Here is a 13,583-nt window from a genome sequence, read left to right as displayed (position 1 = left end):
CTGGGATTACAAGTAGACGCCACCATGCCCGACTCTTGAAAGTTGTGAGTGAAAAAAAAATCAAGGCTGGGTACCCTAGAGCAGAGTTGAAGGTTGCGATCCAGTGAAAGTGGTAGCAGCTGTTGGAGATCATCTTGCCACGTGGGCAGGAGTCTCCTGACCTCCCTGCGACCAGACAGGCAGGATCAGCTGTCTGGCCAAAGTCCTTTGACCTTGATGTTGGTGGTTTTGTCCCCAGGTTAGAATCCCATCTGTCTTGTTTGCAGCTGTATCCTGGCTCGTGTCTGTTGAGTCCCATCTGCCCAGGGAGTCCTCCTTCAAAGGGGGATGCCAACACCACGCTGGACCACAGATGTCCTGACTTAACGCTCTTGGCAGCCGGGATCCTCACCCCTGGGAGACTAAGATAGGAGGATCGCAGGTTCGAGGACAGCCTCAGCACCATAGCAAGCTTCTCAGCAACCTAGTGAGACCCTAGTTCAAAACAAAAAATAAAAGTAGGGCTGAGGTTGTAGCTCAGAGGTAGAATATCCCCAGTTTCAATCTCAGTACCAGAAAGAAAAAAAAAGAGAGAGAAAGAAAAAGAACTCTCCATGCCAGCAACAGCCCAGCCTCGCCTGAGATGGCCCCTCCTGATGTCACCAGGCATGTGTTCCAAAGGCCATCCAGCCTTTCCTTTCAGAGCTTGAAGCTTTAAATGCAAATATGTCTGTGGTTTCTAGACTGGAATTTAGGGTGTCCCTTTTCCGGTGTCTAAAGACACAGCCAGGCAGCCTGCAGCTCCGCCGGCTAAGCAGCGGGCCCTTCAGTACCGTGGGCTGGGCTTGGCCAGAGCTCTTCGGTGACGTGACCCCATTGATCCTGTCGGGTGGGAGCTGGGAAGGTATCGTTTGCCTCCTTCTCGGGATGAGGAGAGTGAGGTCCAGAGATGTCTTCAAGACAGGCGAATGGTTGGCACAGCTGAGACCTCATGGTTCCCGGTCCTGTGCCTTTTCCCCTGTCCCACGCCATCTCCTTGGTGTAAGGGACAGACGCAGCTCCCGTCACACCTTATTGGAGAGGGCCTGCAGGGGCACGGGCACTGAGGGCCTGAAGCAAAGAGGAGGGACGGAGTTTGCTGAATGTCCGCCATGTGCTTGGCACCCTGCTCAGTTCTTTATATCTGTGCCCTCTTTATTTTATTTTATTTTTATTTTTTTGGTGTTACGGGGAATGGAACCCAGGGCCTTCTACCTCTGAGCTACACTCCCAGACCTATTTTATATTTTATTTGGAAACAGGGTCTCACTAAGTTGCTGAGAGCCTCACTAAGTAGCTGAGGCTGGCTTCGAACCCGTGCGATCCTCCTGTCTCAGCCTCCCAAGCGCGGGGATTACAAGCCTGCGCCACCACGCCCGGCTCGTATCTATGGCCTCTTTAATCCTCGTTATAACCTGGGACTTAGAAATTATCCTTCTCATTTTATACATAAGGAAACAAGCTCAGAGTTTTTGTTTTGCTTCTTGGTGACCGGGGATTGAACCCCGGGCATTCTACCGCTGAGTCGCACCCCCAGCCTTTTTTATTTTTTGCTTTGAAACAGTCTCAGTAGGTTGCTCAGAGTCTCGCTAGGGTACTGAGGGCCTTGCTTAGCTGCTGAGTCTGGTCTCGACCCTGTGATCCTCCGGTCTCTCTCGGCCTCCCGAGTGCTGGGATTATAGCGCATCACCAATATGTTAAGTAACTTTACCAAACTGGATGTGGCGGTGCACACTTGCAATCCCAGTACTTGGCAGGCTGAGACAGGAAGATCACAGGTTCAAGGCTAGTCTCAGCCATTTAGCAGGACTCTCAGCAACCTAGCGAGACCCCGTTTCAAAATAAAAAATAAAATAGGGCTGGGGTTATGGTTTGAAGGTAGAATGTGCCTGGTTTCAATCTCCAGTGGAAAGGAAGGGGAAGGGAGGGAGGGAGTTCCCAGGAAATGGTGGAGCTGAGCGCCACGGGGCCACAGAACCTGCAGCCTTTCTCGCTCCACCCTTCCTAAACCGGGTTCACCAACAGGTTCAAGGGCGAGCGGCGTGGCTCACCGGCCTCCTTTCCGCAGTGGCTGCTCAGCTCTGCTGCACCCTCCAGGCCAGCAAGCTCTGCCCGGGACTGATTAATCTGGCTGGGGCCTCCATGTCGGACTGACCAGGAGCCTCCCCAGAAGGCACGCTGTGGGGTCCTGGGAGCCAGTGTAGACGGCCCCTCATCAGTGTGCCTTGGCACCTGGGGTTCTGATCCTGGGAAGCCCTGCAGGGGCTGAGTGGGTAGCGGGCAGAATGCAGGAAAACAGGCCCGTGCGTTCTTGGGCTTAAGGCCAGGCAGGTTTCGGCTGCCCTGAGACAAAGCGCTCAGCCAGCCGCCCTCACACGGGCAGCGCCGCTGGCGCTGGGATCGGTGGGAGCCCAGGCTCCTCCACAGTAGCCTGGGAAGGGCTTCCCGCTGGCTGGAGAGAGGAAAGGGGGCTTTTATGTGATGTGTGTGTGTGTGTGTGTGTGTGTGTGTGTGTGTGTGTTACTGGGGATGGAACCCAGGGGCAGTCTACCTCCAAACTACACCTCCAGTCCTATTTTATTCTTTTATTTTGGAACAGGGTCTCGTTAAGTTGCCGAGGCTGGCCCTGAACCCACGATCCTTCTGTCTCAGCTTCCCAAGTACTGGGATTACAAGCGTATGTCACCACACATAATTGGAAAAGAACGTTTCCAGTGTCAGTGGGGTGTCCACTGGCCAGACAGGACAGCTGTTAACACTCTCTTACCTAGTGACCTTGGGTAAGCTGTACATTTATAATTTTTTTCTTAGAGTGTGTGTGTTGCTAGGGGTTGAACCCAGGGTGTTCTACCTCTGAGCTACACTCCCAGCCCTTTTATTTTTTACTTAAAAGCAGGGCCTCACTAAGTTACTATCCTCTGGCCCTGAACCTGTGATCCTCCTGTCTCAGCTTCCCGAGTGCTAGGTTTATAGGCATACATGTTTTTTGATGGGCGAAGCCACACCAGCCCCCTCAAAAGAAATCTTGAAGAGGTGGGCTGAACTAGGCCGGGTGCCACCGTGGCATGTCCCGGCAGCCTGCTGGCCGGAGGGGCTGACCTCAGCCGTGTGGAACAGACGCGTCTCCCACACTCGGCCGCTCCCCCAGGCGGCTCGCGTGGGCTGACCTCCTGGGCTTTGGGGAGACAAGGATGTGGCCTCACGTGAGCCCTGCCCGCCACCCCTTAGTTTTGACTTCGCCTTGGGCTTTCCAGCCATGCTTGGCTTATGTTAGTCTACCACTGAGAGTGGACCCCGCCCCCAAACACTTTGACACTTCGTGTGGGGGGTGCAGCCACTGGGGGATGGAACCCAGCGCCTTCTTCCTCCGAGCTACACCTCCAGCCCTTTATTATGTATTTATTTTTGTAGTACTGGGAATGGAACCCAGGGGCTTTCTACCTCCGAGCTATACTTCTAGACCTATATTTATATTTTATTTGGAAACAGGGTCTCACTAAGTTGCTGAGAGCCTCACTACGTAGCTGAGGCTGGCTTCGAACCTGTGTAGATCCTCCCGTCTCAGCCTCCTAAGTACTGGGATTACAAGCGTGCACCACCACGCCTGGCTTCCAGCCCTTTTTTTTTTTTTTGGCTGCATTGAAGATGGAACCCAGGGGCATTCTACCTCCAAGCTACACCCCCAACCCATTTATTCTTATTTTGAAACAGGGTCTCACTGAGTTGTAAAGGGCCTCACTAAGTAGCTGAGGCTGTCCTCCAGCCGTGATCCTCGTGTTTCAGTCTCCCAAATGCTGGGATTACAAGCGTGCTCCACCACGCTCTATCAAGCCCTTTATTTTGAAAGAGTCTCACTAAGTTGCAGAGAGCCTTATTACATTGCTGAGGCTGGCCTCAAACCTGCCATCCTCCCATCTCTACCTCCCAAGTACTGGGATTACAGTTGTATACCACCACACCCTGCCTTTCTAGACTTTTTTTTTTTTTTTTTTTTTGCGGTACTGGGGATGGAACCCAGGGGCATTCTACCTCCGAGCTACACCCCTAACCCTATTTTTTATTCCGTTTTATGTTTGAAACAAGGTCTCACTGAGTTTGCAAAGGGCCTCACTAAGTAGTAGCTAACTTTGCAAACTGTGATCCTCCTGTCTCTGCCTCCCGAATGCTGGGATTACAAGCGTGCGCCACCTCGTCCGGTTTCTAGACTTTTCTTAAACCCACTTCCTCTGTTATGTGTCCCGAGGGTGTTTTGTGGACTGAGCTACACTTGCTCCTTGGGCCTCTGTCCCGTTCACCGCTACCTAGGCTCTAAGATGAATACAAAAAACATCTCGTGCGTGCATCCCTTTCTCCCAGACACCAGTCTCCCTGAGAAACACACGCGCCCTGCCGTATCCCAAGAGCAGGAAGCGTGTCCATGGCTTGGCCGTGAGTCAGGTGACCAGGGTCTGCTCTTGCGGTTTCATTCTGGTCTGCTCCTCGCTGTTACTGTCCGGTTGAGCACCGTCTTCCTGTCCTCTGTAGACAGGCTCTGCCTTGGCAGAGTGACAACTGCATTTTGCACGTTTGTGGACTCATTGATTTGAGATGGGGGGGGGGGCTTCGCAGGGCCACTGGGCTGCCTTGGGTCCCCGCTGGTCTCCACACACATCTCTACCACGAAAGCAGAAAGACTCGCTCTGGTCCTGGCCCCAGTGCCGCCTTGGACAAGTCATCCAACCTCTCGCTTATAAATCAGGTGTGATGCTAACAAGAGCCACATAGAACACAGAGGAGGCGGAAGGCAGCCCGGGTTCAGATCCCAGCACATGGCTCTGCCTCCTCTGAAATAACTTTGCCTCGCTGTGTCCCCGGGGGAGACCCCTGAGCAGAGCAGGCGTGGCCTGCGTAAGCACCAGGAGGTGATATCACTATTACCCTTTCCTTCTCCTGCAGAACCAGGCGCCTCCTTTATCAGCACCCCCTTTTTCCCTGGTAGGAAGGGACTCCAAGGCCTGTGATCTGAGCAGAGTCTATAGGTTTTATCTAAAATAAACACTGGTCCTGCCCTGATGTTGAGTCAGGGCCCCCCAGGCCCCAGCCAGACAGCCCTCCTGCGGAGGAAGCTGTTCGTCGGGCAGGGCCTGCTTGGCTTTCATTTCCTCCTGGGGCAGTGACGTGGGGAAGGGCGTTCCAATAGAAGCCCCCAGGGGAAGAAGCCGGCTGATTAAATGGTACACTGTCTTTCTTCTCTGGGACTTTCGGGAAATGACCAACGAAGTTTCTGGAACTTGGGGCTTCTGGAAGGAAGTACCCAGGCAGTTGGAAGCCCTCTGGTCTGGCCCCAGGCTGCCAAATAATTTTTACAACACCATCTCCAAAATGTGTCCCCTTTCCCCAGCCCAGGCCCAGGGTTCCACTTGGATACATAATAGAGAATTTCACCTGTTGCTGAGCATGGTGACACACATGTAATCCCAGTACTTGAGAGGCTGGGACAGGAGGATCACAGGTTCAAGGCCAGCCTCAGCAATTTAGCAAGAACGTGTTTCAAAATAAAAAAGGGCTGAGACTGAGCCGGGCGTGGTGGCGCACGCTTGTAATCCCAGCATTTGGGAGGCTGAGACAGAAGGATCGTGCGGGTTTGTAGCCAGCCTCGGCTACTTAGTGAGGCCCTTTGCAACTCAGTGAGACCCTGTTTCAAAATAAAGAATCAAAAATAGGGCTGGGGTGTAGCTCAGAGGTAGAATGACCCTGGATTCCATCCCCAGTACTGCCAAAAAAGGGGGGGGGGGCTGAGGGTATATCTCGGAGGGAATGTATCCCAGTTTCGATCCTCAGTACCAAAAATAAGAGAAAGAGAGAGAGAGACTTCCACATGTCTGAAACTAAGCTTCAGAGCAAACCTGTCTTTACTTATTCTGTTTCCTAAACCTGTTCCTCGTTCCCTGGGCTGCACATCCTCATGACAGTAGCTTCTTGCCAATGCCAAGGAAGGTTGGCACCATTCTTGACCCTACTTGCTAATACATTCCAAACATTTCTTTTCCCCCTCCCTGCCGGGCCCAGTTCCCATCTTCACCACCTGGTCTGTCCCGCGCGCTTCCCCCTGGCCTTCCAGCTTCAGCTCTTGGCTCATGCGAGGTCAGAGGTGCTCCGGGGTACGCTACGGGCTGGTCCCAGGGCCCCGGGCCAGGAAGAGGAGCTTTAACTTCTACCAGGGCTCGTGCGCCTGCCAGCTGGCGCACTGGGTTCCGGTGAGGGACACCCGGAGGAGGCTGGACACTGGCCCTGGCTAGCCGCACACCTGCCTGTCCCCGTCCCATTTCTTCTCCACGCAAATCTCGGGGGGCTCCGGCCTCGCGTGGCTCCCCCTGATCCCGCGTCCCTCCCATCAGGCGGGCCTGAGCTCTCGTTTCAGCTCAGGTTGCTTTGTGCCTGTTCGGGGCTGGTTCTGGGACATGGGTGCCTAAGACACAGAATGCGGGGCGATGCAGCCCACGCACGGCCCCAGCCCCACTCTATGTCGGCCTCCTTCAGCCTGTAGCTCGGCCAGCTCCGCTCTTCTCCCGCTGTTCTCAAGGCTTCCCGGGCTTTCTCTTCTGTTCACCAGTGTGGAATTAGATGCTCTTGTGTCTCTGGTTGTTCTCGGTCTCACCACAGGCTGCAGGCCTCACGCAGACAGGTCTGCGCTTCTCCATACCTAGCCTGGAGCTTAAACAGCCGCGTGAAAGCAATCACAGTGGTGCACTCCTGCAATCCCAGCACTTGGGAGGCTGAGACGGGAGGATCTCAGGTTAGAGACCAGCCTCAGCCGTGTAGCAAGACTCTCGGCAACCTTACAAGAGTCTGTTTCTAAACAAAATAATTAAAAGGGTGGGAGGTATAGCTTAAAGATAGAACGCCCCTGGCTTCAGTCCCATAAAATAAAATAAAATAAAATAAAATAGGGCTGGGAGGTGACCTCTTCCCCCCAGGTGCCAGAGAAAGCTGGAACTCAGAACTGGCTGTGATCCTTGGTCCTCTTATCTTGGTGGCCTTGGGCCTTGGGGGAGGGAGATGCCGGGCCTGCTCTCCAGCCAGGGCACAGAGCACCTCCCCTGACGCTGGCCGTGGCGTTTCAGGGTCATGGCTGGAGCCAGATGTGAATGGTGGCACATAACTTCCGGGTCTGGCGACCATCTTTCTGTTGCCCGGCCTCTTCACCCACTGGACAGAGAGCACTTCTGCTAGCCCTTCTGAGAGCCTAACTCCTGGGAAGCGCTACCATGGAGACCAGGCCCCTGGAGGGTGGGAGCTCCCCTGTGCACCCCCTGGAGCTCTGCTTCCTGAGGGAAGAGACTCGTCTATCTGCCCGCTCCCTCTGGGCCTGGGGACACGCAGGCAGGCGTTTCCAGAGCTCGGCAGCGTGATGGCCCATGGTCTCCGGCACCGTCTGCCCGCCAAGGCCCTGACTGCTGTCTGTCACTCAGGGGGTTCTCCTGCCTCTGGGTCTCTCTTCCGTCCACCCCCGGCCTGCGCCCATCCCGTCTGGGTTGACTCCCCAACTTCAGCTAGACGAGGGCTGGATGCTCTTTGACCAGTGATACCACTGTGCTATATTTATGGTAAGAATTGGAGGATGGGGCGTTCTCAGGGTGAGGGCTGGGAACGCTGATTAAAGGCTGGCCAGGAAGTGACTTGTGCCCAGGGGCCACACACAGGTTTCTTGTCCTCAAACAGCACGCCCTTTCATACTTCCTTCCTGGCCTCAAACCCTGCGTTCCTGCCAGCCAGTGCCCTTTGCCCACATTTCTGCCTGACGAACATCTTTTCGTCTTTGAGAGCCAGCTCTGATAGGACATCTCTGGAAGCCCTCTGCCCTCCAAACGGAGTGGCTTTTCTCCATGTTTCAAAGACATCACATTGTCAGAGCCTTTTGGAGTCCCGCGGTCTCTGCATGCCGTCCCTCTCCTAGGCCAGGAGCTCCTTGAGAGGAGGGAGTTGGTTGTGTCTGTGCCTCGCCTGGTGCCCGCCACTCAGTCCCCAGAGTGCTGTGGCTTTTTGGAAGGAACATCTTGGGAGAGACTTCAGGGAAAGAATTAGCCACTGGCTGGGTGAGGTGGCGCAAGCCTGTAATCCCAGCACTTGGGAGGCTGAGACAGGAGGATCGAAGATTGGAAACCAGCCTCAGCAATTCAGTAAGACTCTCAGCAACCTAGCAAGGCCCTGTTTCAGAACAAAAAGAAAAAAGGGGCCAGGCGTGGTGGCGCACGCTTGTAATCCCCACGCTTGGGAGGCTGAGACAGGAGGATCGCACAGGTTCGAAGCCAGCCTCAGCTACTTAGTGAGGCTCTCAGCAACTTAGTGAGACCCTGTTTCCAATTTGAGGACCGGGCAGCAGGAAGTAGTCACACCCACTGGGTGTAGATGGGGACCACGCGTGCCTTGTGCGTACAGAAGTGTGGCCCTCGGCAGATGGCCTCGGGACCAGGAGCTGAGGAGAGGGAGAAGAGGGAAAAGTCTAGAACCACAGAAAGATGAGATGCTGCTGGCTCCGGCTGGAGGGGCGGGGAAGGCGGCCCTTTGAGGGTGGTTATCAGTCTCGTGAGTGGAAAGTCAATTCATAATGAACGAGGCCTTTCAAGCTTCGTCCACCTCCAGTCTTTCTCACAAAAAAGGTCAGCTGGGATCTGAAAAGTAGACAGGTCTCCACCACAGACACTGGGCCGGGGAGCTGGTGCCGCATGTCAGTTGGCAGGGAAGCCCACTGTCCCACACGGTGGGCCTGGCTGCCATCCCAGGGACGTGTCTGCAAGCCCGGTCAGCAGAGGGGGAGACTCAGCTGGGAACGGGGAGCGCCTGCGGTCTGCGGCTCTGCCGGGGCACCCCTGCCCGCTGTGGCTGGGCTTCTCCCCGCCCTGTACCTGACAGCAAAACCCTGTTTTGTTTCGTAGCCCAAAACACTGAGGCTCCAAGGACTTGCCCAGGGCGCTCCAACAGGCCAACGGGGACTCGTTACAAACTCTACTATTTCTTGTCCTTTTAGAAAATTCCACAGCCAGCGTGAGTGAGGCAGAGAGGAAGGCCCAGGTGTACTATCGTGCATGTATGAACGAAACGAGGATTGAGGAGCTCAGGGCCAGGCCCCTGATGGAGCTGATCGAAAAGGTGAGGCCCTGGGCCGCCGTCTGCAGCCTCCCGCCACCCGCCTCCTGCCCGGCCCTCCGGGTGCCCCGCTGGCTCATGCCTGCCTGCTGCTGTGTGTTGGGGCTGCCTGAGGGCGCGTCCCTGCGCGGGTGGCACTGTCTGTGTTTTTGTGTGGGTTGCTGCCACCATCTGTGGTAGATGTCTCTCTGTGTCTCTTGGTGCCGCTCTATGGGGACAGGGGCCGTAGTCACGGGGGAAAACTTCCTCTCTGTTACTTCCTTTTCCTTGGAAGGTGTGTCTGTGGGGGTGGAGGTGTATGTTGTTCCAGAAGGATCTATAGAGACTCAGACCAGAAACGGAGCCCTCCTGTGCAAGGAGCCTGCTAGCCCGAGGTATCCCCCATTCCTGGGCAGGGACGGTGTTCTCCTCGCGGGGAGCCTCCCTGTCAGCCCAGGGTGGCTTCGAGGAGGGCCGGCCCACTGCCTGCACAGATAGACGCTGCGGGAGTTTTCTGGCTGCACCTTGCCCCTCGGGGGCCCTGCCTGCTGGCCAGGCTCAGGAAGGTATTGAGGCAGGCTTGGTGGCTGCAGGCACGGGGACTGTCCCAGTCCCTTCCCTCTGGCACAAGGACCCATGAGCCGACACGTGCCAAGCCAGGGAAGACCAAGCAGATTTAAAAAGGCCCAACGTGGACAGAGACCGAGGCAGAACATAACTTTTCAACCTTTCCGAAACATGGCATCTTTTTTTCCCCTATGGACACAATTGAATTTATGGGTTTTTTTTTTTTTTGTAGTTTGTTTTTGGTACTGGGGATTAAACCGAGGGGCATTCTACCTCTAAACTATACCCCCAGCCCTATTGTATGTATATATGTATGTATCTTTATGTGGTACTGGGATTGAACCCAGGAGTGTTCTACCTCCAAGCCACACCCCCAGCCCTTTTTAGTTTTTATTTGGAAACAGGATCTTGCTAAGTTGCTGGGTCTAGCCTCAAATCTACAATCTACAATCTTCCTGTCTCAGCCTCCCCAATACTAGCATTACAGCTGTACACCACCACACCTGGCTGGAGTGTGTGTGTGTGTGTGTGTGTGTGTGTGTGTGTGTGTGTGTGTGTTACTGGGGATGGAACCCAGGAGCATTCTACCTCCGAGCTACACCCCCAGCCCTATTTTCTATTCTTTATTTTGAAACAGCATCTCACTGAGTTGCAAAGGGCCTCACTAAGCCGTAACTGAGGCTGTCTTCAAACCGTGATCCTCCTGTCTCAGCCTCCCAAATGCTGGGATTACAAGCGTGCGCCACCACGTCCAGCTCACCTGGCTGGATTTATGTTTTAATGGTAATTACATTCACATGACTCAAGGTCCAGTGAGTAAATAGTACACTGGACAGTTTCTTCCTGTGCTCAATCCAGCCCCCCTTCTGAGAGGGGCCACCCTGGTGATTCTGGCTCTTGTGTGGAGGATAAGTTTTTGCTTCCGCATGGGTCTCCCGCTCACAGGTCAGAAACCCCCAATGAACACCATCCCTTTTGTTTGTCCTGGAGGCTCTGGGAGGCCAGATGATGGCTTCAGAGTCACCGAGCAAGTCAGCTGCAGAGGCAGAATTTGTTTTCAGGTCTCCCCTACCTCACCTCACTGCTCTGCTCCCCCCATAGCTTGGAGGCTGGAACATCACAGGTCCCTGGGCCAAGGACAACTTCCAGGACACCCTGCAGGTGGTCACTGCTCACTACCGCACCTCACCCTTCTTCTCAGTCTACGTCAGCGCAGACTCCAAGAACTCCAACAGCAACGTGATCCAGGTGAGCGCCTGGAGCCCCGGAGGAGGGCAGGGATGACCTCTTCTATCTGGAATTTAGCAAGCGCTGGGTGAAGGAGACTTGCTCGGGGCCGGCGGCAGACCCCTGGTCTCCAGCCTGGGTTATTTCTGGTGGTGAGATTTTGCAGACCAGAGACTATGAGAAGGCAGGCCACCCTCCTTGGGCCCCAGGAACAGCGAGTGATGCTAAATGCTGGGCACAGCTGGGGCCACCTCTCGGTCCCCTTCCTCAGCCTCTGGCCTTCGTGGATCTGCTTGAAATAATTTTGAATCCACCCCTCCCTGCCAGAGCCTGCCCCAGGTTAAGGATCGGCACTGTCTGACCTTATGCCAGGGGCTCAACCTTATCAACCAAATGATTCAAACTATAATAGTGCCTGCCCGAGGTATGTCAAGGTGCAGCCAGACGGTGCCAATGCAGGCATAGGAAGCGACCTTCCTCCACCTGCCTGGCATCGGGAAGCCCTTTAGTGGCACTGTCTCCTCAAATCCTCACTCCAGCTCTCAACAGTAGGTATTGCTTTAGTTATTCTCTAGGTGAGGAGCCCAAAGATCAGAAAGGTTGAGCACCTTGGCCATGGTTAGACAGCTGGTGTTGGCTCCTGACCACTGGGAAGGCGAGGGGCCTTTGTCAAGGCTGAGAGGTGCTTAAAGAGGAAGGATGCTCAGTCGAGCCCTTCAGAAGGGCCCCGAATCCCTGTAGCTTACCCCATGAGTGGGTCAGATCTGTCCCGTCCCTGGGTGGGCTCATCAGTGACCTCACCTGCCAGCCTGTGCTCCTGCCGGGACCCGAGCTGGTCCCCTGGGGCTGTGTGCCAGCCGGCCCGGCGCAGGAGAGGCCGGGCAGTGGGCTCCATCTCACTCCTGCCTCCCTCTTCAGGTGGACCAGTCTGGCCTGGGCTTACCCTCCAGGGACTATTACCTGAACAAAACGGAAAACGAGAAGGTGAGTGTGCCTCTTGGGAGGCAGCGGCCCCGTCGCCAGCCCACCCCACGATGCTTCTCTGCCTCCGTGCCCACGCGCAGCGCACCTGGCAGGTCATAGAAGTGGGGACAGCACAGCATGTGATTTTCCTGAAGAGTGACAGGCAGGCCTGGGCCGGGGCTTTTTCATAGCCAGGTGTCATGGGCAAGGAGGGGGGTGGACAGGAGAAGTGTCATTTGTCCCCATTCTGGACAGAGGAAGTGATAACACACCACCACTTGTGGGTGTTAAACCTTTCGTGTAGATCTCCCTGACCCTCCTAGAAACGCTGTAGTTAGTCAATTTCTCTGAACTTTTTTTTTTTTGTGTGTGTGTGTGGTACTGGGGATAGAACCCAGGGGCATTCTATCTCCAAATGACACCCCAGCCCTATTTCTTTTATTTATTTATTTATTTTTATTTATTTTTTTTTTTTTTGGTGGTACTGGGGTTCCTGGAAACCCTTCTACCTCCGGGCTATACTCCCAGACCTATTATTTTATATATTTTTTGGAAATAGGGTCTCCTAAACCAGCGCCGCTGGCTATGAACCTATGCGATCCTCCTGTCTCCGCCTCCCAAGCGCAGGGATTACAAGCGTGCGCCACCACGCCCGGGGGCTATCTCTTATTCTTTATTTTGAAACAGGGTCTCACTGAGTTGCAAAGGGCCTCCCTGAGTAGCTGAGGCTGTCCTCGAACTGCGATCCTCCTGTCTCAGCCTCCCAAATGCTGGGATTACGAGCCTGAGCCACCGCCCCCAACTTCACTGAACTTCTCTTGCCTCGTCTGTCAAATGGGTATAACTCTGCTTTTTACAGAGGAGGGAAGGAGCTCAGACATACTAAGTGGCCTGATCAGGGCCACCCAGCCAGGAAGTGGTAAGCTTGACCTCTGTGTCTAGATCCTCCCTCCGAGGCCCATAGACTCTGTCTCCTCCCCAGACTGCCTTTGAGATGCCCCAGGGGTCTCCCAGGCTTGATCATCTCTGTTGCACCTGCCTGTACTGAGCAGGCGCCCCCTGAGGGCCAGATGCTGGGGAAATAGTCACGCAAAGACCAATGTGGACCAAGCACTGTGGCTCATTCCTATAGTCCCAGTATCTGGGAGGCTGAGACAGGAGGATCACAGGTTCAAGGCCAGCCTCAGCAACTTAGTGGTTGCTGTTTGAGACCCTGTTTCAAAGTAAAAAAGGTCGAGCCGGGCGTGGTGGCGCACACTTGTAATCTCAGCGCTTGGGAGGCTGAGACAGGAGGATCGCACAGGTTCGAAGCCAGCCTCAGCTACTCAGTGAGACCCTGTTTCCAAATAAAATATAAAGTAGGTCTGGGAGTATAGCCTGGAGGTAGAAAGCCCCTGGATTCTACCCCCAGTACCACAAAAAAATAAAAATAAAAATAAAAAGGGCTGTTGTGTAACTCTGAGGTAGAATGCCCCTGGGTTCAATCCCCAGCACTAGAAAAAAAAAAAAGGTTCATTCCAAGAAAAGAAAGATGGCTAAGGACACGCACTGAAAAACGGGGCCTGGACATTAGGGACAGTTCACATGGGACCTATGGGTGTGAGAGGTGTTGGGCTTTATCCTGAGGGCCGTGGGGAACCAATAAGCAGACACGGTACCAAAATCACTGCCATAGTGATGTTTCTACCAGGTTTCCTGGTGAG

At 54.5% G+C, this 13,583-nt stretch overlaps 1 protein-coding gene across 1 annotated transcript in view; it reads left to right on the top strand.

Moving 5' to 3' along the window:
• The window catches only part of ECE1 (endothelin converting enzyme 1), a gene marked incomplete at both ends in the record, with an annotated part of 56,375 nt that overhangs the window by 15,116 nt on the left and 27,676 nt on the right, over nt 1-13,583 (top strand). The window contains 3 exons of the mRNA XM_080690564.1: nt 9,026-9,147; nt 10,792-10,938; nt 11,836-11,901. Of these exons, the coding sequence (XP_080546690.1) occupies nt 9,026-9,147; nt 10,792-10,938; nt 11,836-11,901 (335 nt within the window). The remainder of the gene's footprint in view (nt 1-9,025; nt 9,148-10,791; nt 10,939-11,835; nt 11,902-13,583) is intronic.

This window comes from Muscardinus avellanarius (genome assembly GCF_963383645.1).
Source record: "Muscardinus avellanarius genome assembly, chromosome: 3".
In the NCBI taxonomy this organism is placed as follows: Eukaryota; Metazoa; Chordata; class Mammalia; order Rodentia; family Gliridae; genus Muscardinus; species Muscardinus avellanarius.
This window is presented reverse-complemented; position numbering and strand designations above follow the sequence as displayed.